The 27,391-nt window shown below is 43.2% G+C and overlaps 1 protein-coding gene across 2 annotated transcripts; it reads left to right on the top strand.

The window, feature by feature from the left end:
* Positions 1 to 4,168: 4,168 nt before the first annotated feature.
* Positions 4,169 to 24,471, top strand: LOC122544220 (uncharacterized). 2 transcript variants are annotated; one of them, XM_043683296.2, is made up of 10 exons: positions 4,169 to 4,286; positions 7,747 to 7,860; positions 9,405 to 9,506; positions 11,968 to 12,015; positions 14,104 to 14,179; positions 14,297 to 14,498; positions 19,297 to 19,425; positions 21,589 to 21,751; positions 21,842 to 21,939; positions 23,266 to 24,471. In XM_043683296.2, exons 1-10 carry the CDS (start codon positions 4,223 to 4,225, stop codon positions 23,458 to 23,460), a joined length of 1,191 nt encoding a protein of 396 aa, XP_043539231.2. In that variant the 5' UTR covers positions 4,169 to 4,222; the 3' UTR covers positions 23,461 to 24,471. The 2 variants fall into 2 exon arrangements, with proteins under 2 accessions (XP_043539231.2, XP_043539230.2); XM_043683295.2 differs by lacking the exon at positions 4,169 to 4,286 and adding an exon at positions 5,643 to 5,783.
* Positions 24,472 to 27,391: the final 2,920 nt, after the last annotated feature.

Raw genomic sequence — 27,391 nt, 5'->3', positions numbered from 1 at the left:
GAGCAAGGTGAGGGCCCATGGTGTTTGAGGTGAGCTGCTGGGATGGATTGAGGATTGGCTGTCTAACAGAAGGCAGAGAGTTGGGATAAAAGGTTCTTTTTCAGAATGGCAGCCGGTGACGAGCAGTGGCCCGCAGGGTTTGGTGCTGGGGCCACAGCTGTTCGCATTATATATTAATGATTTGGATGAGGGAACCGGGGGCATTCTAGCGAAGTTTGCCGATGATACAAAGTTAGGTGGACAGGCAGGTAGTACTGAGGAAGTGGGGAGGCTACAGAAGGATCTAGACAGGTTGGGAGAGTGGTCCAGGAAATGGCTGATGGAATTTAACGTGAGCAAGTGCGAGGTCTTGCACTTTGGCAAAAAGAATAAAAGCATAGACTACTTTCTAAATGGTGAGAAAATTAATAAAGCCAAAGCACAAAGGGATCTGGGAGTGCTAGTCGAGGATTCTCTAAAGGTAAACATGCAGGTTGAGTCCGTGATTGAGGGTTGGAATATAAAAGCAGAGATGTACTACTAAGACTTTATAAAGCTCTGGTTAGGCCCCATTTGGAGTACTGTGCCCAGTTTTGGTCCCCACACCTCAGGAAGGACATACTGGCACTGGAACATGTCCAGCGGAGATTCACACGGATGATCCCTGGAATGACAGGTCTAACATATGAGGAACGGCTGAGGATACTGGGATTGTATTCGTTGGAGTTTAGAAGATTAAGGGGAGACTTAATAGAGACGTACAAAATAATACATGGCTTGGAAAAGGTGGATGCTAGGAAATTGTTTCCGTTAGACGAGGAGACTAGGACCCGTGGACACAGCCTTAGAATTAGAGGGGGTCATTTCAGAACAGAAATGCGGAGACATTTCTTCAGCCAGAGAGTGGTGGGCCTGTGGAATTCATTGCCACGGAGTGCAGTGGAAGCCGGGACGCTAAATGTCTTCAAGGCCGAGATTGATAGATTCTTGTTGTCTAGAGGAATTAAGGGCTACGGGGAGAACGCTGGTAAGTGGAGCTGAAATGCGCATCAGCCATGATTGAATGGCGGAGTGGACTCGATGGGCCGAATGGCCTTACTTCCACTCCTATGTCTTATGGTCTTATGGAGTTCTGAATAAGCAATCATTTGAGCGTTCTGAATTGTTGAAGCTCAGACCACATCTGCAAACCGCAATGGAAGTATTAACTTAAAAAATGTGGATGCATTAATCAGGGGTAGATATAGGGTAGGGGAATGGGTCTGGGTGGATTACTCTTCGGAGGGTCGGTGTGGACTTTGTTGGGCCACACTGTTTCCACACTGAAGGGAATATAATCAAAAAAATGCATTATTTTAGCAGGTTACAGGTGTACAGTGCCACTTTTTAATCTTACTTTTTATTTTTATTTGCTGATGGGGTCTGGTTGTCACAGATAAGGACAGCTTTTGTTCCCATACCTAACTGCTGTTCAGAAGACATTACTGAGCTATCTTCTTGATCCACTGCAGAATATGCCATGCAGATACTCTCAGTTTTAACAAGGGAATGAAGGATTTCGGGTGTAGGATTGCTCGCTGAGCTGTAGATTTGATATCCAGACGTTTCGTTACCTGGCTAGGTAACATCATCAGTGGCGACCTCCAAGTGAAGCGAAGCTGTTGTCTCCTGCTTTCTATTTATATCTTTCTCCTGGATGGAGTTCCTGGGGGTTTGTGGTGATGTCATTTCCTGTTCATTTTCTGAGGTGTTGATAGATGGCATCCAGGTCTATGTGTTTGTTTATGGCGTTGTGATTGGAGTGCCAGGCCTCCAGGAATTCTCTGGCATGCCTTTGCTTAGCCTGTCCCAGGATAGATGTGTTGTCCCAGTCGAAATGGTGGCTTTTTTCATCCGTGTGTAGGGCTACAAGGGAGAGAGGGTCGTGTCTTTTTGTGTTCGTGTATCCTGGTGGCTAACTTTCTTCCTGTTTGTCCTATGTAGTGTTTGGATATCAAATCTACAGCTCAGCGAGCAAACCTACACCCTAAATCTCAACCTGAGCTACAAACCGTCACAAACTTTGCAAAGGAATGAAGGATGTTTCACTAATTTGCCCACACTGTATTTCTATAAGGAAGAGTAGGAGGTTTCACTGGTTTACACACAGTGCCTTTGTATCAGGTCCAGTTGTGTTAATACCAAATTCCACAAGCATAAAATTGAACTTGACTAATAATTTATTGAAAATTCACTCACCACCCTAATTTTGTACTATGTTGTCATTTCTTCACTGTCCATGGGTCAAAGTTGAACTATAACCTGGTGTCATGTGACTTGTATGGGTCAGAGTCTGTGTGTTCTCTTGCTAATGTACGGGTCAGAAATCACAAACTTTCTGAGCATGTACAGGGCAGGTAATCACATGACTCAGCCAATATTGTCTATGTCATACATTGTAGGGAAGGATGCCCTCAGGCATGGTGCATTGGCGAGACCGAGCAGAGGCTGCAGCAACGGATGAATGGACACCACACAACAATCACCAGCCTGGAGTGTTCCTTCCTAGTTGGGGAATACTTCAGTAGTCCAGGATATTTGGCCACGGACCTTCAGGTGACCATATTCCAAGGTGGACTTCGGGATAGGTAACAATGCAAAGTAGCTGAGCAGAGGCTAATAGTCAAATTCGGTACCCATGGGGATGGCCTCAACCAGGACCTTGGGTTCATGTCGCACTACAGGTGATCCCACTGCACTGTACTCTCACACAAGCGCATGTGCATGTATCCTACAGACCCACATACCCACGCAGACCCTTTCTCTTACACAAGCACTCTCTCATACGCTCACACATACACCCCCCATACTCGCACGCATACATGCACCCTCTCAGACTTATACTCCATTTCATTCACAGTCTCTCAAAGACACTCAAACCCCGCACCCCACCCCCTCCCACATACACGTTTGTGGGGTGAATTTGTACTTACAGAATTACATTTTATTTTGTAAAAAAATGCATAAATCCATGTAAAATTCTGTAAATCCCACTTCAGAAATAGAATCAGTCTGACCTAACATTGGATCATGGACAAACTTTAACCTCACACCTCCAATGCATGATCTAAAATAGCACCTATTGTTAAAAGCTATCTTGAGAATGTAACTTTAAAAAAAGTTCTGGGATTTAGATATAAAGAAACCAAAAGTAACATGATCATTCTCAAAGATGAAAGACTCAGGTTAATTTTGTTTAATATTACATTCCATGTCACTGCAATCCTGTTGGTATAAATTCTGAGTCGTACGATTCTGCTCCACAACCATCTGATGAAGAAGCAGTGCTTCGAAAGCTACTGCTCCAAATAAACCTGTTGGACTACTAATTGGTGTTGTGTGCTTTTTGACAATGAACACTGCTACTTCGTCAGGTGAAGGAATCTGGATCAGTGGTGCTGGAAGAGCACAGCAATTCAGGCAGCATCCGAGGACAGGCAAAATCGACGTTTCGGGCAAAAGCCCTGATGAAGGGCTTTTGCCCGAAACGTCGATTTTGCCTGTCCTCGGATGCTGCCTGAATTGCTGTGCTCTTCCAGCACCACTGATCCAGAATCTGGTTTCCAGCATCTGCAGTCATTGTTTTTACCTCGTTGATTTTAACCCTACTGCGAATCCTCTTGCAAGGATGCCTGCCTTGAAGAAGTTTTCCTCCTCTCTCTACAAGAATCTCAGGGAGTCTCTCTCTCATTGCAACTCCCAGGTCATTTCCTCAGCCCTGAAGCTCTTCAACCATGTCCTGAAACAAACTCGGTATCACAGCCACATTTGCTTCCTCAGTGCCTGTCTCCGTAACCAACTCACCCCACACGGACTCCGGACCACCTTTAAACCAGCAGAGTTCGGACCCGAACAGGACAAACAGTACAGATTACAGATTCAAAAACACCAGCAACGGTTCTCCATCAAGATCCTCCGCTCCACGCTTGCAGCAATGCGCCGGTACCTAACCTCTCTACAGTCTGCCCTGCCTCAGCTGAGGGCCACACTCTCTCAGAATTGTGAAGGAATCGGGCAGGCCACTGGCCCCGTATCCCGCCGAGACAGACAGTCAGTGATTGGCCGACTTGCCTCTGAAGGACATTTTTCCTGTCCAATGAAAGAGGTGTTATGTTCCAATGTTCCTGCTCTGTGTCAATCGAGTGAGAGAGCTGCTTTCACTTTCTGATATTGATGTGTGTCTCTCCGACTTGGAGAAACAGGTATGGCCAGCTCCGCCAGTTCGGATTCGGACCAGTCTGTCAATTGCTCCCGGTCGGAGGTTCAAGGTAGGTGAGGTAAAGACGAGGTAAAAACAATGACTGCAGATGCTGGAAACCAGATTCTGGATCAGTGGTGCTGGAAGAGCACAGCAGTTCAGGCAGCATCCGACGAGCAGCAAAATCGACGTTTCGGGCAAAAGCCCTTCATCAGGAAAGGGCATTTGCCCGAAACGTCGATTTTGCTGCTCGTCGGATGCTGCCTGAATTGCTGTGCTCTTCCAGCACTACTGATCTAGAACGTATTTGGACCCCGATCCTGGAGAGATGCCTCCACGGTTCTTCCGTGTGACCCGATGATGGGGATAACTACCCCTGTCCTGGTGTAACTGTTTGAGTGTCCATTCCCCGAATTCCCGGTGTGACCCAGTGACGGTCTCTCTCCCGCCCCCCCCCCCCCCCATTCCCGGTGTGACCCAGTGACGGTCTCTCTCTCCCCCCCCCCCCCCCCACATTCCCGGTGTGTCCCAGTGACGGTCTCTCTCTCTCTCTCCCCCCCATTCCCGGTGTGTCCCAGTGACGGTCTCTCTCTCTCGCCCCCCCATTCCCAGTGTGACCCAGTGACGGTCTCTCTCCCGCCCCCCCCCCATTCCCGGTGTGTCCCAGTGACGGTCTCTCTCTCTCTCTCCCCCCCATTCCCGGTGTGTCCCAGTGACGGTCTCTCTCTCTCTCCCCCCCATTCCCAGTGTGACCCAGTGACGGTCTCTCTCCCGCCCCCCCCCCCCCCATTCCCGGTGTGTCCCAGTGACGGTCTCTCTCTTCCCCCCCCCCCCCCCCCCCCATTCCCGAGGTGTCCCAGTGACGGTCTCTCTCTCTCTCCCCCCCACTCCCGGTGTGACCCAGTGACGGTCTCTCTCCCGCCCCCCCCATTCCCGGTGTGACCCAGTGACGGTCTCTCTCCCGCCCCCCCATTCCCGGTGTGACCCAGTGACGGTCTCTCTCCCGCCCCCCCCCCCCCCCCCCATTCCCGGTGTGACCCAGTGACGGTCTCTCTCTCTCCCCCCCATTCCCGGTGTGACCCAGTGGCGCCTGTCCCCCCCACTCCCACTGTGACCCTTCACCTTCACTGTTACCTTTCCTCCTCAGCAACTGCCAAAAGCGGTTGGTGCAGTTCTTGAGGAAATAGACTAGGAGTTTCTCCTCTGGTCTCTGCATGAGAGTTAATAAGCACTACAGAAGGGAATTCCGGAAAACCGCTGAGTAATTGTGCAATAAAGAAATCTGCGATATAAATTACTGTCCAGTATTCTCCCGCCACGATTCCCTGTTCATCCCCAATGTTCCGCCATCACATTCCGCTTTTTTTCAGTTACAAAAATTACCCTCCCACAATCCCGGCTAGACTTAGAACTTCGCTTGTGCTGATATTCCCCGTTGGCAGGCCAGGTCAAAATCCTCTCCAGCACTTGCTGTCTCTCTCTCTCTCTGAAGAAAGGATGATATCTTTTGGCAGATGGAAAGAAGAAAGATGGACAGACAAACACTCACTATGTATGCGAGAATCAGGTAATAGAACCGCAAGAGGGTTCAAGAGAAAAGGTGTCCCCTCCTCTATTTGTCTTTCCTGGCGTGTTTCTTGAGATAAATACTTCCACACAATAGCAACGTCACAGCTAGAGGGGGGAATGGAAGTTGTTAGTGGTAAGATGGGATATGGGGTGGGTGAGAAGGCAATACAGAACAGTACAGCACAGCTAAACAGTTATCCCAGTATGAAGTGTTCCCTGTTATACTTTAATCAGGTTACACACAATTCCTACCAGAATGTTGTGAAGGAGTTTGCCAAGGTGTCCCACAATACCAAAGTGATCAAATGAAAATGGATACACACCAGTACCAATACAAAATAGTCACAACTTTAGGAACAAAGTTACAGTAATCTTTAACATGAAACTAAGCTTTAATACTATTTAGCATGTCATAGTTACTTGCCTAGTCTCTTGTAGATTTACACAGTTGCTGTCTCTCTGGCTCTACCTCTGGGTCTGTGAAGCTGCTTTCTTGCTCTGTCTCCCACTCGCTCTCGCTCTCTGGATGAGCAGGAATGGTCCATGTCTTTACCCAGATACATTGCACAGCAATGGGGATCCAATTTGCATCCCAATATGACAACATTTTCGTGCACAAGTTCAAGAAAAACCTCTTTGCTGTGCCGGATCTCAAACAGATGCTATACATCAGATACTTTGACGACATTTTCTTCCTTTGGACTCACGGTGAGAAATCACTGAAGTAACGACACAACGATACAAATAAGTTTCATGCCATCATCAGACTCACCAAGATAGCCCTATGCCTCCACTTAATGCCTTCAAACAACCACCAAGTCTGAAACACACCATTGTTTATAGCAATCTACTCAGCCTCCAGATAAACATAAACCACAACAGGGCACAACCCTGCCACAGCAACCTCTGCAAGAGTTGTCAGATCATTGATATAAATACTATCATCAGACATGGGAACGTCACCCACCACATACATGGCAGAAACTCATGCGACTCGGCCAATGCTGTCTACCTCATAAGCTGCAGGCAAGATGCCCCAATGTATGGTAAATTGGCGAGGCCATGCAGATCCTATGACAATGGATGAATGGACAGCACACAACAATCACCAGACAGAAATGTTCTCTCCCAGTCGGGAAACAATTCAGCAATCATGGACATTCAGCCTCTAATCTTTGGGAAAGTGGCCTTCAAGATACATAACAACACAATCACTGAGTGGAAACTGATAGCCAAGTTCTGTACCTATTAAGACGGCCTCAACCATGATTTTGGGTTCATGTCACGCTACACGTGACCCCACCAAACTATTCTATAGTTGTAAAATCTTCCTTCCTGTCCTGTTTTGACACCATTACTTTTATAACTCGTTATGATCTCTCTAATTAGCTTGTACAGTTATAGATTACTTGTTACTTTGGCTAGACCCTTGGGCATGCGACTCATATCTATCATATTATTTCAGCCATTTGGTTTCTTTGGTCTTACCTGCTGTGCAGCTGTTGGCGCTTTACTCATGCCATCTGACACTCTTGATCATCTACAGAGATCTATTATTTGGCTTGTCAACACTCTAATCACACTATTTGCATGTCCTTTGATCTCTCAGATTATGAATTCTGTGTCTGAGTGCTTCTCTTCACTTCACCTGATGAATGGGCAGCACTCAGAAAGCTTGTGATTTCAAATAAGCCTATTAGACAATAACCTGTTGTGATTTCTGACCTTGTCCAATCCAGTCCAAAACCAGCACCTCCACATCAAGGCTCCCAAAATATGGTCACTTGAGACATCTAAAAACTGCCTGTACCAGCCACCGTCCAGTTTCTGACACTTGTGTATTTCCTCTAGTAACAGAGTTGTCGGAGAGATTGAGAAACTATTGTTCTCCATAACTACCAACTGTATCCACAACAGGCAACCAGCAAGTTTGTAATTAATGCCTGCTTCTTCATTCGCAGATGAGTCTCTGACTGATCCCTTCAGACTAGACGGTGATTCTCAGTCGAACTGGTGGAAAGTGTCGACTGATTCAGAGGACAGCTCAGAAAACAACGATGCTAGCCTGGATGAATGTAAGTGAAAGCGGAGTGTGCTGAAGTTGGGGCTCTGTGATGGGACTAAGAAGCATACATCAGAGGGTCTGGGTCACCAGTGCAGAAAACTCTTGGTTGTGGTGTTGATGGATACCTACGGCTTGAGTGTCAATGTTTGGTGCTGGGAGCTCCAAAGATCTCAGTGCACTGAAACTTCCATCTGTACAGCTTCATGGAGCTCCCTTCCTGATCTAGTATGGGGTTTCCCTGTCCCTTTGTGACCTGGTACTGGTTCTTCTGCTCCTCCCAGTGCCAGTGTGTTCTGATGATAATCTTTCTAGTCCTTGTTGTGTTGCCTCTCCAGCTACCAAGAACAGTTGTTAAAACTTCTTTGGAAAGTGAGTGGTTCCCATCCTGAAACAGTAGTGTCCGAGACAATGAGAGGATCCGCAAGGATAGGTCACGGTAATGGTATTCTGGTTCACAGTGGCTGTCCTGCCACTGCGTTAATTAATGCTGAGGGAAATGGTTCCACAATGTGATTGAGAGTGTTTAACAGTTGGAGGTGGAAGTTGGGGAGACTCAAGACTTCAATACCCCTTCAGTTATCTTTCCTGGAGGAAAGGTGGGCTCCCAAAACTCTAGTGGACCCTCAAATTGATTTGGATATCCAGATTCAGATACCTGAAAATATATGATGAGGAACTAGGAGAAAAATCAGGTAAAATACAACACAAAATGTGTCTGCTCAGAATAGAATACAGAGGAACCTCTATTATCTGAACGAGATGGGAGGGAACTATTTGGTTCAGATAATTGAATATTCGGTTAATTGATTCAATACCTTTCTTCTGGGCCTCGGAGTTTTCTGTTAAGTCTGCTTCCCATTCAGGACACTAGGCAGCAGCACACTGCATGAGCCTTCTGCCCTGTCCAACACCGCCCCCACCCCAGCCCTCTAACCTTGCTCCTCGCCCAACCCCCCCCCGCCTGCCTCCCACCCACCCATACCCCCTCTCCAGGGCAGCCAGACTGGACACCAACAACAAGACTGCTGCTGCCTTTTGGGGGTTGAGTCTCCAAATAGCGTGCGCGCACAGAACTTTTTGACAGGTTCTGTCTTTGCCCTGTACAGGACAATGTTGGAGAGATTATTTGGGGAACGGGGGTTTAGAGTACACACCTGTATAGAACTCAAGGGAAAGTGTGCGAAGAGAGAGAGGGCGGGAAGTCAGTCATTTGGAGATGGTCCTCCTGGGCTCCCATCAGTCCAGGACTGGTCCCACCAGCATTTCAGTTAGCCCAGTTCACATTTAATCACTGTAAACAAAAGATGCCAACAGTGTTGGAAACACGTCTTTGATATAATGTTTCTATCGAGACCTTGAGATCTCCTTTGCATAATCCGATATTTGGATAATACATATTCGGATAATCGAGGTTCCTCTGTACTGATAAAATATACGGGATAAATTCACAATGTACTGGTCTTTGAGAGATATAAAAACTGCCCTGTTTGTTCCTCCCTGCCATTTTCACAATGCCCAGCCAGAACATTTCTCATTGAAATACACTTCTTTCAGATATAGAAGATCTTCAAATGACTTACTCAATATTGCATATAAAACCACAGGATCTGACTGAAATGGGGGTAAGAGTGATACCGGAGAACGTTGTGAGTGAAGGTAAGTAATATACAGGGAGCGGGGGGGGTGGGTTTGGATTTGTTATCTTGTATTTTGGGCTTATTGTCAGGGTTTGGAATGGGGCTGGGCACTTCTTATTTGGTCACTGGCTGATGTAACATACTATGTCTATGATTTGGACACAGGTTAATGTCTTGATGGGTTGATGAATTTGCCTGCTATAATTTTAGGGAAGCCCCTGTTTTGGTGCCCATCCCCACCACCACCCCCCGTCTGACACAGACCTGTTCCTCAGTTATGGTCGAGTGACATACTCTACCCAACTTCGCTGGGAAGGAAATTGTAAACTGGGAGGCAGCAAGTTAGAATTAGGTTTGTAAAATTGTAAAAATTGTAAAATTCTAAAGATGTGGGGGGGGGGGGGAGCATAATGTGGACCATTTGAATGATGGTGATTTTTCTGTGTGTGGGGATTTAAATGTATGAATGTATGTGAGCAGCAGGTTGGGAGTTTGCAGGTGTACAGAGAGCATGGAACTGAAACATTTGCATCGAAAGGCCATACAGTTAGCAGGCTAAGCGGCGATTTTTACCAAGACGCCAGTCTTTTCAATTTAGCCAGTTTGAACTAGGTACGTAAGACACCAAAAGCCTATTAAATTTAAATCTGATGGTTTTGACAACATAGGACTAGTCCTATTGTAAGAAATATTGATATGTCATCAAGGGTATAAAGGAGGCAGTTGGACATGGAGCCAAGAGCTAACTGCCATCTTCAAGAATTAACCACCCTCAGTGCTTGAAATAGATGATTGTGCGAGCCACTGATTCTGTGTCTTAGAAGAAGGACCATCCAAATAACAATGGTACCAATGACAGAGAAGGCATTCCTGAGAAAAGAATCAATGGAAAAGGCACAGAACATGCTGGAAGACACATAAACTGGCTGTAATTTTGAGAGACTAAATTCTATTGTTTTGTTTTATGAGTGGTATTGGAACAGCATACCATTAGATTACTTGTGAATAGTTAGTAGTTAGAACAAATTTATTTGATTTGTTAATAGTTTAGTTAAGTTGTTCATTGGTAGAGTTAGATAAATGAATTGTATTTGTTGATTTTAAAGTCAGTGTCAGGAATTTATTTTGTTTAACTGCTCGAAATTGCTGAAAAGCAGGTTACACCACTTTTCAAACTCTTTTTACAGATTATAGGGAGAGGTACTCCTCCTTGGGTGTTACAGTTTTTTTTAAAAGAGGGAGTAACCTCTGCTTTATAACACCGACCCAATGAGCAGCCGCCCATATCTGGTTGTTTCTCTTTGTCAATCTTTGCAGCTTCTTTGGAGAGGTGGGTGGTACCCATTCTGGCTTCAGCTGTACCGAAGTGGTACACAGTCAAGATGGCAACAGGAAACGATAGGTTAACAATTGTTCTAGTTCACGATCTGCCTCTACCCAGGGTGTGGGTTATTATCAGGGTAAATGTTTCCCCACATTAATGGGGTAGATTTAATGTGACAGCTGAAGATCAATATTTGTAAATCAACACAGAACTGTGCACCTGGTCAACTACCATTCAGTAGAAAAAGGAGAATACTGAAAACTTTAAGCTCTCAAATTGATTTTGGTTTTCTTGGGATGTCAGCCTGTGCCTCTCCTGATTCTGATATTTTGGCCTCTTATCCTAGACTCTTCCACAAGGGGAAACCAACCTATCCACATCTACTTTGTCAAGTTCCCGAAGAATCTTTTATGTTTCAATAAGGCCTCTTCTCATTGTTTTAAACACCAATGAGTACAACATCGCCTCATAAGCCAGATCCTTTATTCCCGATGTCAGCCTCGTGAACCTTATCTGCAGTGCTTCCAATGCCAGTATATCTTCCCTTCAGTAATTGGTGAAATTGTTCTCAGTATTCCAGCTACGGTCTGATTAGTTCCTTGTGTATTTTTAGAAAGATATTCCCATTTTTAAACTCCATTCCCTTTCCATTTGCCTTTCCTATTACCCTCTCAACTTGGATGCTCATTATCAGTGATTTCTAATTGCTATCTGCTCCTCAATCCAGTGCCTTGCTGGATGTTTCCAGAAGGTAGTTAAGAATCATCCACAATACCGTGGGCAACCTGGAGTTGCTGTTAGGTTAGAACTGGTAAGGATGACATATTTCTTCCTAAAGGATATGAGTAAGTCAGATTTTTAAAATGGCATCAGTTGTCCCAGTCACCAATACTGAGATGAGTTTTTCATTCCAGATATTATTAATTGAATTTAAATTCCAACAGCCGGCATGGTATATTGGGACTTGAGTCAAATCAGGAAAAATACAATAAAGCAAATGTTTACTAAGAGTTGAGGCCACCTTTTAAAATACACAATAAAATTCCCAATACACTGTCATTGTTGAGGCAGAAAAAGTCCACAACTACCAACTCTTGCACACGTCTCAGCAACAGCTTCCTAATTCACATCTGCTTCTTCCCTGAATCTCTGACAGATTCGAGTTGGGGCGAAGACTCAACTGATTCTGAGGTCAGCCTGGAAGGTAAGGTGGAAATCTGGATGGACGTAAGTGACAGGAACAACAGATGTTGCTTGGATGTTTGAAGGATTCAGAGGGCTGGGATCCCAGTGCTGAAAACTCCTGTTATTGTGCTGCTTGATAAAGTTAACAGTCATGTTCATATTACCAGCTCAATGTTTGGCCAATTTTAAGATCCAGTATGACATGTAACCTCATAATTTCTGTTAAATGATGACCAAATCACCACTGTAGAGACAATTGCTAAAGTATTTGTTCATTTGAGTGTTATAACCCGTGCAGAAAGAGAGAGGGACGTTGGCACAGGTTCATCCAGAGAGGAAAAGTCAACAACAGTACAAGTGCTTTTAGTTTAGCAGTCTCCAAATAGTCAGGGCAGAAGGGAGAAGTCCTGAGTTACTCAGAAAAAAAACTCCAGAAGCAGAAGGCCTTTGTGGTGTCAGAAAGGAAGAAATCCTCTCAGGTTGTTGAGGTGAGTTTAAGCAAATACTATGAATACTGAGCATCGGTGGCAGCTTGTTTAAATGTCACTGGGAGAGACATTGATTGAAGATAATTGTATTGAATGAATACACAGAACCTTGCAAGAGTAGAAACTGCTTACAGCCAAACAAATAAGGAACTTTTAGCATGGAAATACAGATGACCCTTCACTGAGTTTGAGTGTCTACAAGGTGTTTAAAGAGTTTGTTTCAAATACTTCTTGGATAGCTTCACATTCTTGTGTAATTCTTTTATGTAATGATCTTTGATGTCCTTTTGTTAAAAGTACTTTGGAAACCTCTTGTGAATATGTACAGTGACTGACTCGTAAGTAAATGAAAGGTAAACCTATGATCTATCAAGCTAAGTCTTGCTCTGTGATCTAACTTGTCCAGTATTATCATCACCTGAGATCATACTTGCATAAAAGAAAAACATTTGAAAGTTATTAAATATCTCTTTAGATATCTGCTACTCTTACGTTATAATCAGTGTTTTCCACTCCACTTTAGGACCTCAGTATTCTTTGAATTACTGTATCTTTATTTACGTTTGAGACACCAGTTTTGGCCGAAGTTTCTCATGGTCAAACTGAGTGAAATTATAGTGTTGTGATCATTTATACATGGTGGGAATTTTGCTAGATTGTTAATCAATTCATTTGTATCATATTTTACCAGGTTTAAGATGTCTATTCCCCAGTTGGTACAAGAACATGGTATTCTGAGAAGCTGTCCTGAAAATACACAATGAAATTGTCCTCAAAACTACATTTGATCAGTCTGATTTTTATGGAGATTAAAGTAGCCCATGTTTGCTCTTGTTCCTTTCTTACAGGTTTCCATTATTTTTTGAAATAAGCTTTAAGGCCCAGTAAACTGCTCACACTAGGGACTAGATTTCCTTGGTATTTCCCATTTCCACCCAAAATTAATTGTACATTGTCATCTTCTGAGTCATTAACATTTCTCGCTTCTATATCATTCTCTTCATGAACAATGACATTTTTTCTTTATTCTTCAAAAGGATCAAATACCTTTTGAATATTCAATTTCTAGCTTTGGTCACTTTGCAACCATGTCTCCATAATGGCTACAAAACAATAACAATTTATTTGTATTTGCACAGTCAACTTGTTAATCTTGTGATGAATAACACAATTGTATAACAATTTCCAATTGTTCTCAAACAAGCTCGATCTTGGTCAAATTTGCTAGTCAAAGCACTGGATACTAATTCTATGTGCATCTACAATTATGTCAATCATTGCGAACATCTCTGAGAAAGTTGCCTGATCTACCCAAGTGCGAATTCTGCCTGCTGGAGGCCATATGTCTGATAATGTCACCCTTACCACACATACAGGAACCTGTGAAATATGCCTGGACATAAATTGCAGTCCATTGTCAGGGTCATTTCTAAAGGGAAAATTAATATAAAATCAATTTGATTTTTTTCAAAGCCTGGACACTAGTTATTTAATTCTTTTGCATGTTATGGATTTTGTAATTATAACTGAATGCTGATGTGGGAGGTTGTAAGTGTGTTGTTTCTGCATCCCACTGATATTTAAGAAGTAGAATTTAACGTAATAAATTTTAATTTCAGATTTTTCAAAGCAGAAACATCCACCTACTTCATACCCAAGGTATCATGTTGTTCGCCGTTTAACTAGTAACCATAGGTAAGTTGTCTTGTTCAGGAACTGTGTTTCCAAACCAGGTACAAGAAGAATAATGTTTACTTTATTTGAACAAATTCACCCTGAGATCTAACTCCTTTAATTCTTGTTCTTTGACAGTGTCTTGGAAGCTCTGAGGTGCCATCTGTCTACATACAACCCTCCCACAAAATGTGGGCACTGTATAAACATCTTGCTGGTTGGCTTGGTGGGAGCTGGTAAATCAGCCACCATTAATACATTTCTCTCAGCTCTGAATCCAAGTAGAAGAACGATAAGCTGTGTCCCAACTGGAGTCCATCCTGATTCTATCACAACCAAGGTACCCTCTCCCACCTATTTTTGAAATTAAATCCTTAGAATGTAGGCATTGTAGGCAAGGCTGGTACTTAGTGCCCACCCTTTCTCACCCAGATACAACTCGTTAAGAATCAACCCATTTCCCTGCACTTGGCCAATATTCTTCTAAACCTTTCCTCTCAATATATTTGTCTAAATGTCTTTTAAATGTTGTCACATCGAGACACGGTCCTGTCCCCCTTAGTCCAAGAACTCCCCATCTATGTTCGGGACACCACCCACGCCCTCCATCTCCTCCATGATTTTCGCTTCCCCGGCCACCAACACCTTATCTTCACCGTGGACATCCAGTCCCTATACACCTCCATCCCCCATCACAAAGGCCTCAAAGCCCTCTGCTTCTTCCTTTCCCGCCGACCCAACCAGTACCCTTCCACTGACACCCTCCTTCGACTGACTGAACTGGTCCTCAGTCTGAACAACTTCTCTTTCCAATCCTCCCACTTCCTCCAAACCAAAGGAGTAGCCATGGGCACCCGCATGAGCCCCAGCTATACCTGCCTCTTCGTCGGATATGTGGAACAGTCCATCTTTCGCAGCTACACTGGCACCACCCCCCACCTTTTCCTCTGCTACATCGATGACTGTATTGGCACTACCTCATGCTCCCACAAGGACCTTCCATCCCGACCTCAAATTTACCTCGACTGCCTCAGACTCCTCCCTCCCCTTCCTAGACCTCTCCATTTCTATCTCGGGCGACCGAATCAACACGGACATTTACTCTAAACCGACCAACTCCCACAGCTACCTAGATTACACCTCCTCCCACCCTGCCCCTGTAAAAAATGCCATCCCATATTCCCATTTCCTTTGCTTCCGCCGCATCTGTTCCCAGGAGGATCAATTCCAATACCGAATAACCCAGATGGCCTCCTTCTTCAAAGACCGCAATTTCCCCTCAGACATGGTTGACGATGCTGTCCACCGCATCTCCTCCACTTCCCACTCCTCCGCCCTTGAGCCCCACCCCTCCAAATCGCCACCAGGACAGAACCCCACTGGTCCTCACCTACCACTCTACCAATTTCCAGATACATCGTATCATCCTTCGTCATTTCTGCCACCTCCAAACAGACCCCTCCACCAAGGATATATTTCCCTCCCCTCCCCTATCAGTGTTGCGGAAAGACCACTCCCTCCGTGACTCCCTTGTCAGGTCCACACCCCCCACCAACCCAACCTCCACTCCCGGCACCATCCCCTGCAACCGCAAGAAATGCAAAACTTGTGCCCACACCTCCCCCCTCACTTCTCTCCAAGGCCCCAAGGGATCCTTCCATATCCGTCACAAATTCACCTGCACGTCCATACACATCATTTACTGCATCTGCTGCACCCGGTGTGGCCTCCTCTACATTGGGGAGACAGGCCGCCTAGTTGCGGAACGTTTCAGAGAACACCTCTGGGACACCCGCACCAACCAACCCAACCGCCCTGTGGCTGAACACTTTAATTCCCCCTCCCACTCCGCCAAGGACATGCATGTCCTTGGCCTCCTCCATCGCCAGACCATGGCAACACGACGCCTGGAGGAAGAGCACCCCATCTTCCGCCTAGGAACCCTCCAACCACAAGGGATGAATGCAGATTTCTCCAGCTTCCTCATTTCCCCTCCCCCCCACCTTATCTCAGTCCCAACCCTCGAACTCAGCACCACCTTCTTGACCTGCAATCTTCTTCCCGACCTCTCCGCCCCCACCCCCTCTCCGGCCTATCACCCTCACCTTAACCTCCTTCCACCTATTGCATTCCCAACGCCCCTCCCCCAAGTCCCTCCGCCCTACCTTTTATCTTAGCCTGCTTGGCACACCTTCCTCATTCCTGAAGAAGGGCTTATGCCCGAAACGATGATTCTCCTGTTCCCTGGATGCTGCCTGACCTGCTGCGCTTTTCCAGCAACACATTTTTCCACTCTGATCTCCAGCATCTGCAGTCCTCACTTTCTCCACATCGAGACCCGGCTTGGAAAGAATGACAGCTGCCCTTCCCTTCAGGCAGATTAATGACACGGTTAGATATTTAACACAATCCAATAGCATCAGTTACTGAGACTGGCACTTAAAAGATTTTTAAAGCTGATGTTCAGTATTAAATTGGGTGATTTTTACCCTTTGAAATTTCATATTCCTGTGATTCGGTCCTTATCAGTGCAAGATGAAAAGCTTTAATGGCATATCTGTTCTCTTTGAACAATATAAAAGTTTGAAATGACCAAGGGTATTTTGCTCAATTTAGAAAGTGTGATTTGAACTCACGGCTTTTGCACTATTAGAGAGTCCACAGCACGGAGACAGGCCCTTCGGCCCAAAGTGGTCCATGTCAACCAAAATGTCCATCAACACTAACCCCAGTTCCCTGCACTTGGCCCATATTCTTCTAAACCTTTCCTCTCCATGTATTTGTCTGAATGCTATTTTTAATGTTGTTAATGTACCAGCCTCAACCACTTAGGCTGGCAGCTCATTCCACATGTGTACCACCTTCTGTGTAAAACAGTTGCCCCTCAGGTTCCCTTTTATTCTTGCCCCTTGAACCTTAAACTCTAATCCTTGATTCCCCAACCCTGGGAAAATGTCTCAGCGCATTCACCCTATCCATGCCTCTCATGATTGTATACACTTCTATAAAATCCCTCTCTCAGTCTCCTACGCTCGAAAGAAAAATGTTCTAGTTTGTCCAACCTCTCCCTATAATTCAGACCCTTAAGTCCTCGCAACATGCTTGTAAATTTCTTCTGCATTCTTTCCAGTTTAATAACATCCTTCCTATAGCAAGGTGATCAAAACTGAACAGAATCCTCCAAATGTGGCCTCACCAATATCTTTAACAACTGTAACATAACTTCCCAACTTCTATGCTCAGTGTCTTGACTGATAACTACAGACCAGTAAGCCTGACATCAGTAGTGCGAAAGTTGCTGGAGAAGTTACTGAGGAATAAAATCTATTTATATTTGGAAAAGAATGGGCTTATCAGTGATAGGCAACAGTTTTGTGTGGGGTAGATCGTGCCTTACCAACTTAATAGAGTTCTTTGAGGAAGTGACCAAGTTGATAGATGAAGGAAGGGCTGTAGATTTCATATACATGGACTTTTGTAAGGCGTTTGATAAGGTTTCCCATGGTAGAGTAATGGAGAAAGTGAAGTCACATGGTGTGCAGGGTGTTCTGGCTAGGTGGATAAAGAACTAGTTGAGCAACAGGCCACTGTTGTTTGTAAGATACATAAATGATCTGGAAGAGGGCATTGTTAGTCTAATCAGTAAGTTTGCAGGTGACATAAAGATTGGTGGAGTAGCAGAAAGCATAAGGGACTGTCAAAGAATATGGGAGAATATAGATAAATTGGAGAGTTGAGCGAAGAAGTAGCAAATGGAGATCAATCCAGGCAAATGTGAGGTGACGCATTTTGGGAAGTCTAATTCTAGAGCAAACTATACTGTAAATGGAAGAGCCTTGGGAAAAGTTGATGAGCAGAGAGATTTGGGAGTTCAAGTCTATTGTACCCAAAGGTGGCTGCACAGGTGCATAGAGTGGTCAAGAAGGCACATGGTATGCTTGCCTTCATCAGACAGGGTATTGAGTATAAGAGCTGGCAGGTCATGTTAAATTTGTACAAGACATTGGTTCGGCCGCATTTGGAATACTGTGTACAGTTCTGGTCGCCACATTACCAAAAGGATGTGGATACTTTGGAGAGGGTGCAGAGAAGGTTTATGAGGATGTTGCCTGGTATGGAAGGTGCTAGCTATGAAGAGAGGTTGAGTAGGTTAGGATTGTTTTAATTAGAAAAAAGGAGATTGAGGGGGGACCTGATTGAGGTTTATTAAATCATGAAGGGTATATACAGGGTAGATAGAGATAAGCGTTTTCCCAGGGTGAAGGATTCAATACCGAGAGGTCATGCTTTCAAGGTGAGAGGTGAAAAGTTTAAAGTGTATATACATGGCAAATATTTTACACAGAGGGTTGTAGGTGCCTGGAACGTGTTGCCAGCAGAGGTAATGGAGGCAGGCATAGTAGATTCATTTAAGGTGCATCTGGACAGATGCATGAGTAGGTGGGGAGCAGAGGGATACAGATGCTTAGGAATTGGGAAATAGATGTAGACAGTGGATTTGGATCAGCTCAGGCTTGGAGGGCTGAAGGGTCTGTTCCTGGGCTGTAAATTTTCTTTGTTCTTTCTGATTAAGGCCAGTGTGCCAAAAGCCTTCTTCACTGCCCTGTCTACCAACCCTGCACCTGAACTCCAAGGTCCCTTTGTTCCACTACACTCCTTAAGGCCCTGTTATGTTGCTTGTACATGATCCAATCCCTAAATTTGATTTTTATATGTATAGTTATTTTTATTGAAGCAGTGCATTAAGCCATATGTTTGAGATTTGAATTCTGTTTCAGCAGTTTGAACACTAATTCAGACACTCTCAATGAAGTGACATTTTTAGGAAAAGATGTTAAAACAAACACTACAGAAGCCTTCACTGATCCCACAGCCATTATTTTGAATAGCAGAGGTGGTCATCCTAATGACTAGGATCAATATTTGTCCTCTGACCATGTTGAAAACAAATGATTTGTTATTTAACTCATTGCTGTTTGTGGGTGTCTGCTGGTCAGAAATTGATTCTGATATTTTCTGTATTGCAGCCGTGAACAGATTTCAGAATGTTGCTTCACTGACAGTAAAGATCTTTCGGTCATGCTAAGGATGTGAGAGGAACTGTATAATTGTAAATCTTTTAAAAAATTATTTAACAGCTCAAGTCCTACAAGTCAAACTCATTGCAGTTTTGGGATACTGCTGGCTGGGATTCATTGAAAGATGTGGACAAGAGAAAGGAACTATTAACAATGATACTGGAAGGAAGGGTGCCACCAGGAACTGTTGTGAGTTTACAAAACAATTTCATACTTGTAAAACTTCAGACAATTTCACTAAATTCAAGCTCTTCTTTGGAATGAGGGGCAATGTTTACACGACAAAGCTTTGTATCTGACAGCAGAAGCTAAACTGGTAGCACTTCCATCTCACAGCAAGTTGGTTGTGTGCTCACTTTAACTTCAGAGACCAGAGCACATAGTGCCAGAATTGAAAAAGTGTTGTATTTCTCAAAATATTAAAGTGATACTTCTGTCAGCCTTTTCCACTTTGTAAACTATGCACATTGTTAGCCTGTGGCATGTAGCACCATGCATTGTTGGAGAGTTGTTGCAGAATTCTCCAAAGTACTCTCCGATACATAGGATCCCTCATTTTGTCACTCAAATGAATTCTGCACATTAGTCGTTTTAACCAGTGACTGTGATCTATCCCACATTCTTGGACACCGTCCAGACCAACAAAGCGCAGGTCTACAAGTACTATCTCACTCTGTGGTGGTGCCAGTGTTGGACTAGAGTGGATAAGGTCAGAAGTCACATGATACCAGGTTGTAGTTCAACAGGTTTATTTGAAATCATAAGTTTTCTGAGCATTGCTTCACCTGATGAACGAGCAACACCTTTGAAAGCTTATGGTTTCAAATAAACCTGTTGGACGATAACCTGGTGTCATGTGACTTCTGGTCTTTTTAATCCACTCATACCAAAGGCTTTACTTTAGACTTAAAGGAATATCTGTCAAAAAAAAGCATGTGCTCAATACCCCAAAACACAAAGGTTATCAAAAAGCCAAGAGTTTATACTGTATTGATAGGTTCTCAAGTTAGAATATTATGCTTAACAATGCAGAAAACACAACAAATTCCCACAAAACAGGAAAGTGATAAATCAATAAATTGTTGTTTCGAACTGCTGAAGGGAGCTTTGATTTAATATTTCATGCAGAAGATGAAACTAAGCCAAGTCTGAAAGTAAGAAAATTTTGCATAAATCTACTGCTACAATAAACTACATCAATACAATGTACCATAATGAAATCAGTTAAAGGGATTTGTAATTGGGTTTATACCAAAATATCTGAAGAAAATATGGAAGAGCAATGCTATATGTAAAAAATGTATTTGTTCTGAGACCACAGAAAATTGAAAATACCTTTTCAGACTCCACGTTAAAAGTGAATAGTGATGCATTTGAATTAAGCATTCCAAGATAGATCTGTACGTCAAAATATATCAGTGGAAAATGTGTAATTAATGGAAAAATCAAAATTAACACACAGCTTTGGAGTTGGGGAGGCAGTGGTAGGGTGGTAATATCACTGGATTAGTAACGCAGGATCCCAGCTAATGTTCTGAGGATATGGGTTTGAATACCTTGGAAGATTCAATAAAAATCTAACCAAGGGCAATCATGTGATCACTTGGTTTACTAATGTCCTTTAAAAAGGAAGGAAGTCTGCTGTCTCTACCTGGTCTGACTGACATGTGACTCAAAACCCACAATATAGTTGGCTCTCATATGCCCTCTGGGCAAGTAGGGATGAGCAATAATTGCTGGCCTAGCCAGTAATGCCCATTTCCCTTGAATGAATTTTAAAACCCAGTAATAGAAAATTCTAGAGAATAATCCAAGAATTATGCACAGGACAGCGTGACTAAACACAGAATAGTCCAAGAACAACACACAAGGACAGAGTATTAAAGAACAGATTAAGCAAAGTAACCGAAGAGCATATAACTGAAATGTAAAGCATCGTCTAAATGCACAAAGAAAATGAAACATGGAAAAATAAATAAATTGTGAAGAATACACTGTTCTGGTTTCATGGAGAGTGAAGGCAACCCTTTCAGTATGGGGGCAATCTTGATCTCACTAAGATTGGTGAATAAGATGAATGGGTCTTGTATGACACAAATGGGAGAAAGTGAGGATGACAGATGCTGGAAAGTCAATCAAAATGTATGGCACTGTAAAAAGCACAGGTCAGGCAGCATCTGAGGAACAGGAGAGTTGATGTTTTGGGCATAAGACCTTCATCAGGAATGTTGTGGGGGAAAAAAAAAGAGGGGCTGATAGGAACCCCTTCAATCAGCATTTTCCTTAATACAGAATACTTATGAATATTTATGGTAGCTTTCAGTATAACAGGTTTATTTTTCTTCACCTTAGTTGCAGGATTTCAATCCTCATTCAGATGGTGCACAAAATCCAGTCATTCCAGAAAATGTAATTCATGCTGTTGCATTCATTTTTAATATTTTCACTATGGAGGGCATTAATATGGATTTGATGAAGCAATTTCAGGAACTACAAACCATTGTATCACAGAAAGGTAAGATTATTTTGCTGTCTGCTGATAAACCTTTGTCACCATTCTGTTTTACATTTAACATTCGTTTTTTCAACTATCGTCTCTTTTCAGGTATTTACAATATTGTGATTGGGAACAACTTTGATCAATTGAGGATACCACAGAAAAGCTATAATCGCATTTATGAAAACAGAAAACTAAAACGGAAGGTAATTGAAGGGTTTTCATTTCTAAAATCAAGTGCACTATACAATCTAAGAACATATAAACAGGTGTGATGACAGTAAAAGAAGAGTTATATATTTCCTCATCAGGTTTTAAGGATTGGAATATAGAAGACAGAAAATTTGGGATACAGAGAGCATTTCCAGGAAGGTTAAATCTGGAACTAGTGGTGTGTCATAGGAATCAGTGCTGGAGTAACAATTATTGACACTATACATCAGTGACTTGGATTAGCAAAGTGAATATCCAATCGCCATGTTTGCAGATGTGACAAAAATAGATGGGATGGCAGAGGGATAGGCACACAAAGAGAGTGACAGAATCAAAATGATATTACTGAAGGGAAGTTGTATCAACAAACTTTTGGGGAGCTAACATCATTTTTATTCTTTCATGGGATGTGAACAACAAGGCATGGCCAACATTTGTGGCCTGGCCCTAACTACTTTTGAGAAGGCGGTGATGAGTCACGACCTTGAACAAGGCCTGCACTCTGTGTGATTACATCTGAAGTACTGCTTGGAAGGGAGTTTCAGGATTTTGACCCAGTGGTGAGCTTTCCTCATGATTCAAAATGACTTCGAGAGTCATGAAGCTATACAGCACGGAAACAGGCCCATTGGTCCAACTCACTGACCAGACATCCCAGTATGATCTAGTCCCATTTACTAACATTTGACCCATGTCCCTCTAAACCCTTCCTATTCATATATCCATCCAGATGCCTTTTAAATGCTGTAATTGTACCAGCCTCCACCACTCCACTGGCAGCTCGCTCCATTCACGGTACCACAATTTAAATGAAAAAGTTACACCTCAGATTCTTTTAATTCTTACCCATTTCACCTTTAAACCTATACCCTCCAATTTGAGTCCCCTACTTTAGGGGGAAAACAAGACATTGCCTATTTACCCTATCCATAGCTGTCATGATTTTATACATAAGGTCAACATTTCAGCCTCTAATCTCCCAGGGGAAAAAAGCCCCAGCATTTTCCAGCCTCTTCCGAGATCTCAAACCTTCCAGTTCTGGTAACATCCTTGTAAGTCTTTCCTGCACCCTCTCCAGTTTAACAACAGACTTAAATGATAATTGTTTTCATAATCTCTGCATTTCCCAAACATTTCACAGCAAATTGGGATTCTGTTGCAATACAGGAAATACAGCAGCCAGTTTGTACACAGCAAGCTCCCTCAAGCAGCAATAAGCCAATGATCAGCTAATGTCAATACATTTTATTGGTGATGTAGAATATAATCACCTCAACTCATTTCATATCAATTTACCTGTCTCCCTTTCTCTTTCCTAGTTTGCAATGTTGTCGGATTATACTGGGATGAAAAAACGCACCATGTTTGCTATTTCGAATGAGTGGAAAGGTGATAAGATTGAGAAGACAAAATGTATTCTTGCTTTGTACGCTCTGAAAAATATAGTCAAAAACATAGACCCATCTATTAAACTTAAAAGGCAAAATACTGCAGAGGCTGGAAATTTGAAATGAAAACAGAAAAATGCTGGGAACACTGACAGCAGCATCTGTAAAGACATATTTCAGGTCCAGAAGGACTATTCTTCAGAACCTCCAGTTCTCCTCCTTGACTCAAAAACGTTTACTCTGTTGCTCCCTTGACAAAAGCTATCGGACTGTTGTGAATTATTAGAATTTCCCAGCATTTAAAGATGGTTGGCATTTGAAGGCCTAATGTATAAGTACTCTATATATTCTTGTTTGATAAAGATCCACAGTGGCTGCAGTCACAGAATCAGTTAGCATTGAAAAAGACCATTCAGCCCCCTTGTATGTGCTGGCGCGTTGAAAGATCCATTCAATCAACTCCACTCCCAACTGCCTCTTCCCCATAACCTTGCATATGTTTATTATCCAAGTATTTATCAAATTCACCTTTGAACGCTCCTCATGTATCTGCTTCCACCACTCGTGCACGCACTGTATTCCAGATCACAGCAACTCATTATGTAAAGTAAACAAACAAAACATTCTCATTTCCCCCTCTCGTTGTTACATCTACAACTGTCTAGGTAGCAACCATTTTTTCCACTGGAAACGTCTTCTGCTTATTTAGCACTGCTTGAAAAAAAGGCAAACTTTGCTGAACCTTGTCCCTTGCATTCATCAGGTCAATTTTCAAGACATACGAATATCAGTTATATCTTTTGTGGTATCAAAATCATACCCTGCTCCAGGTGTCTAATTTTCCCCTGATTTCATGATTCCTCACGTGAGTATCACTGACCAGGCCAGTATTTGTTTCCCATCCCTTGTTGCCTTGAGAAGGTGATGATGGGCTGCCTTCTTGAACCACTGTGATAGGAAGACCTGCACTGCCTTTTGGGAAGGCGAGAGTGTTCCACATTTTTGACCTGGCAGCGGTGAAGGAACATTGATATTTCCAAGTCAAAATAGTATATGACTGTGAGGGCAGCCTAGGAGTGTCATCTTATAATGGTGTCACAAGTTTGGTAGTCTTATGTAATAAATAGTTTAGATGTGTTTTGTTCTCTATTTTATTTTCATTCTTTGTAAAGCATAAAATGTTAATTATAAAAGCAATACCTGGTACCAGTTGGATGGATACAAAGCATGTTTAATGGTAAGGTAAACTCAATGCTGCAATCAAGTCAATGAAGTTTTGTCACAAACATATTATCTCCTATGATTTTCATTGCAGTATGGACACAGTAGATCCAGTGGCCTCCAGTGCTACAATTGTTCCATGATTCTACTGGCAGAGTCCAGCAAAAAGTTTTCAGTTCAATTAGTATCGTTGTACATTTAAGAGGGATTGGTTCTGTCCTCTTTCTCTTTAAGAGGGGTATTGTAAATCTGGTGCCAAGGTTTCTGCTGCTTGGAAAAGCAAAGTCAGGAGCATTTTTTTTATGTTTAAAAATGAATGTGTGTGTGTGTGTGTGGAGTCAGGCTCAAACAACCCTGGATTTTAGTTTTGCTTTCAGCTATTGACGTTGGGATTGTTGGAGTTGAAACTACCAGCCACAACTCTCTCTCTGCTGCTAGATTCTTTCTGACAGTGTTCCTTCTCCTGGACTGGAGGAGATAGGAAATGAGGGAAATCGGTTTTGCTGAATTTGCCTTTGACAAGGCATTGTTTATGGGATGCTGACATATTGGATCAGTTGATAACTAATAGTTAAATCATCTATTACATTTGTTAACTATTTTGATATAATTAAAGTTATGCCAATTCTTCTTTGTATTATAACTGTAGTGTAAGGATAAATTTTATTTTGCTTAAAACCTAGCAGTTTGACTAAACAAATCACATCTGAAATGCAGTGCCTTACACTTGCCTTTTAAAAAGGATAAGAGAGAGAGGATTCGCTATGATTTGAAGGGGTAAAAACAATGACTGCAGATGCTGGAAACCAGATTCTGGATTAGTGGTGCTGGAAGAGCACAGCAGTTCAGGCAGCATCCGAGGACAGGCAAAATTGACGTTTCGGGCAAAAGCCCTTCATCAGGAATAAAGGCAGAGAGCCTGAAGGGTGGAGAGATAAGCTAGAGAAGGGTGGGGGTGGGGAGAGAGTAGCATAGAGTACAATAGGTCAGTGGGGGAGGAGATGAAGGTGATAGGTCAGGGAGGAGAGGGTGGAGTGGATAGGTGGAAAAGGAGCTGGGCAGGTCGGACAAGTCCGGACAAGACAAGGGGACAGTGTTGAGCTGGAGGTTAGAAACTAGGATGAGGTGGGGGAAGGGGAAATGAGGAAGCTGTTGAAGTCCACATTGATGCCCTGGGGTTGAAGTGTTCCGAGGCGGAAGATGAGGCGGAGAAAGCGCTTTAGGGAACATCTCCGAGACACCCGCACCAATCAACCAAACCGCCCCATGGCCCAACATTTCAACTCCCCCTCCCACTCTGCCGAGGATATGGAGGTGCTGGGCCTCCTCCACCGCCGCTCCCTCACCACCAGACGCATGGAGGAAGAACGCCTCATCTTCCGCCTCGGAACACTTCAACCCCAGGGCATCAATGTGGACTTCAACAGCTTCCTCATTTCCCCTTCCCCCACCTCATCCTAGTTTCTAACCTCCAGCTCAACACTGTCCCCTTGTCTTGTCTGGACTTGTCCGACCTGCCCAGCTCCTTTTCCACCTATCCACTCCACCCTCTCCTCCCTGACCTATCACCTTCATCTCCTCCCCCACTGACCTATTGTACTCTATGCTACTCTCTCCCCACCCCCACCCTCCCCTAGCTTATCTCTCCATGCTTCAGGCTCTCTGCCTTTATTTCTGATGAAGGGTTTTTGCCCGAAACGTCAATTTTGCCTGTCCTCGGATGCTGCCTGAACTGCTGTGCTCTTCCAGCACCACTAATCCAGAATATGTTTTGAAGGGGTTTGGTCTGGTCCATAACATCACTGTAACAGTTTTTCTGTAATTAAAGAATAAAAATCATGTATTTAGAAAGATGAACAGAATCTAAACTTGTTTTTGTCAATATGCACTGGATAAGAAAAAGCTGTTCCTTATGAGTGTTTGAAAATTCTAAATTCATCACCTGCTTAATTATTGCAAAGCATATGAGAATGTTTAGACTTACAAAAGGTGCAAAACTGTAGCAAAAGGTGGTGCAAGCTGAGAAGGTATTGAATGTGGGTTTACATCTCCTGAAGTAGACAACCATCATCCAAAAGACTTAATTCAATTGCTGCACTCCAGTGGGAAGAGCATATGTTTCCTCAACTGGGAAGTGATTGAGTTATTGAAAATGCACGTTACGATCAAATGTTGTTTATCTTGTATGATGTGCATGAGCGTCAAGACTTATTTGCTTTATCCTTCCGAGACTACATGAAATCTCTTATCAACAATTTTTTTTTGTTCATGGTTAAGGGTTTTATTGTCAACTTTGCCTTTGATTTTGCCATTTTAGGAGGGGAAGCCAATCTCCTGGAGTAAAGGATGAGTACGTGCTGGCAATTGCTTTTTGATAAAATTGCTTTAACTCTGAGGAAATATATTATTCTTATTCACGACAGCATTGCACAACTTTCCATTTTTGAAACATCTTCATCTGACTAATATAAATTATGAATGTTGTCACAATGCAAAAGCCTGAGAAATAACAGAAAGAGTAAACTGTACGACCCCTCAAATTTATCCAACTATTCAACACAATCATGGTTCATCTCAGAGTCATAGAATCGTACAGCAGACAACCAGACCTTTCAGCTTACCATGTCTTTGTCAACCATCAAACACAATAATCCTATTCACCCGCACTTCTTTCTTTGACAAAAATCTCATTTTTCTGATTCTACCATCTTCTCCCAAATCACCTGCCATTGGCAAGTTGTTCAGGGGCTGGGAAACTTTAGCCCCTGACAAGCAAGAAATCGGCATCAAAATAGCACCTTTTGCAATCTCACAATGTCTTAAAGCTTTTCCATAG

Source organism: Chiloscyllium plagiosum, unplaced genomic scaffold (assembly GCF_037043375.1).
Source record: "Chiloscyllium plagiosum isolate Xiang-an unplaced genomic scaffold, Cpla_swu_hap1 HiC_scaffold_38, whole genome shotgun sequence".
Classification (NCBI taxonomy): domain Eukaryota; kingdom Metazoa; phylum Chordata; class Chondrichthyes; order Orectolobiformes; family Hemiscylliidae; genus Chiloscyllium; species Chiloscyllium plagiosum.
This window is presented reverse-complemented; position numbering and strand designations above follow the sequence as displayed.

Bases quoted from the DNA above. Each gene is read 5' to 3' on its own strand.
- LOC122544220 (XM_043683295.2), top strand. From the start codon at position 5,714: ATGATATCTTTTGGCAGATGGAAAGAAGAAAGATGGACAGACAAACAC. The intron at 5,784-7,746 runs GTAATAGAACCG...CTTCATTCGCAG, and splicing joins ACTATGTATGCGAGAATCAG to ATGAGTCTCTGACTGATCCC. The intron at 21,752-21,841 runs GTAAGATTATTT...GTCTCTTTTCAG, and splicing joins AACCATTGTATCACAGAAAG to GTATTTACAATATTGTGATT.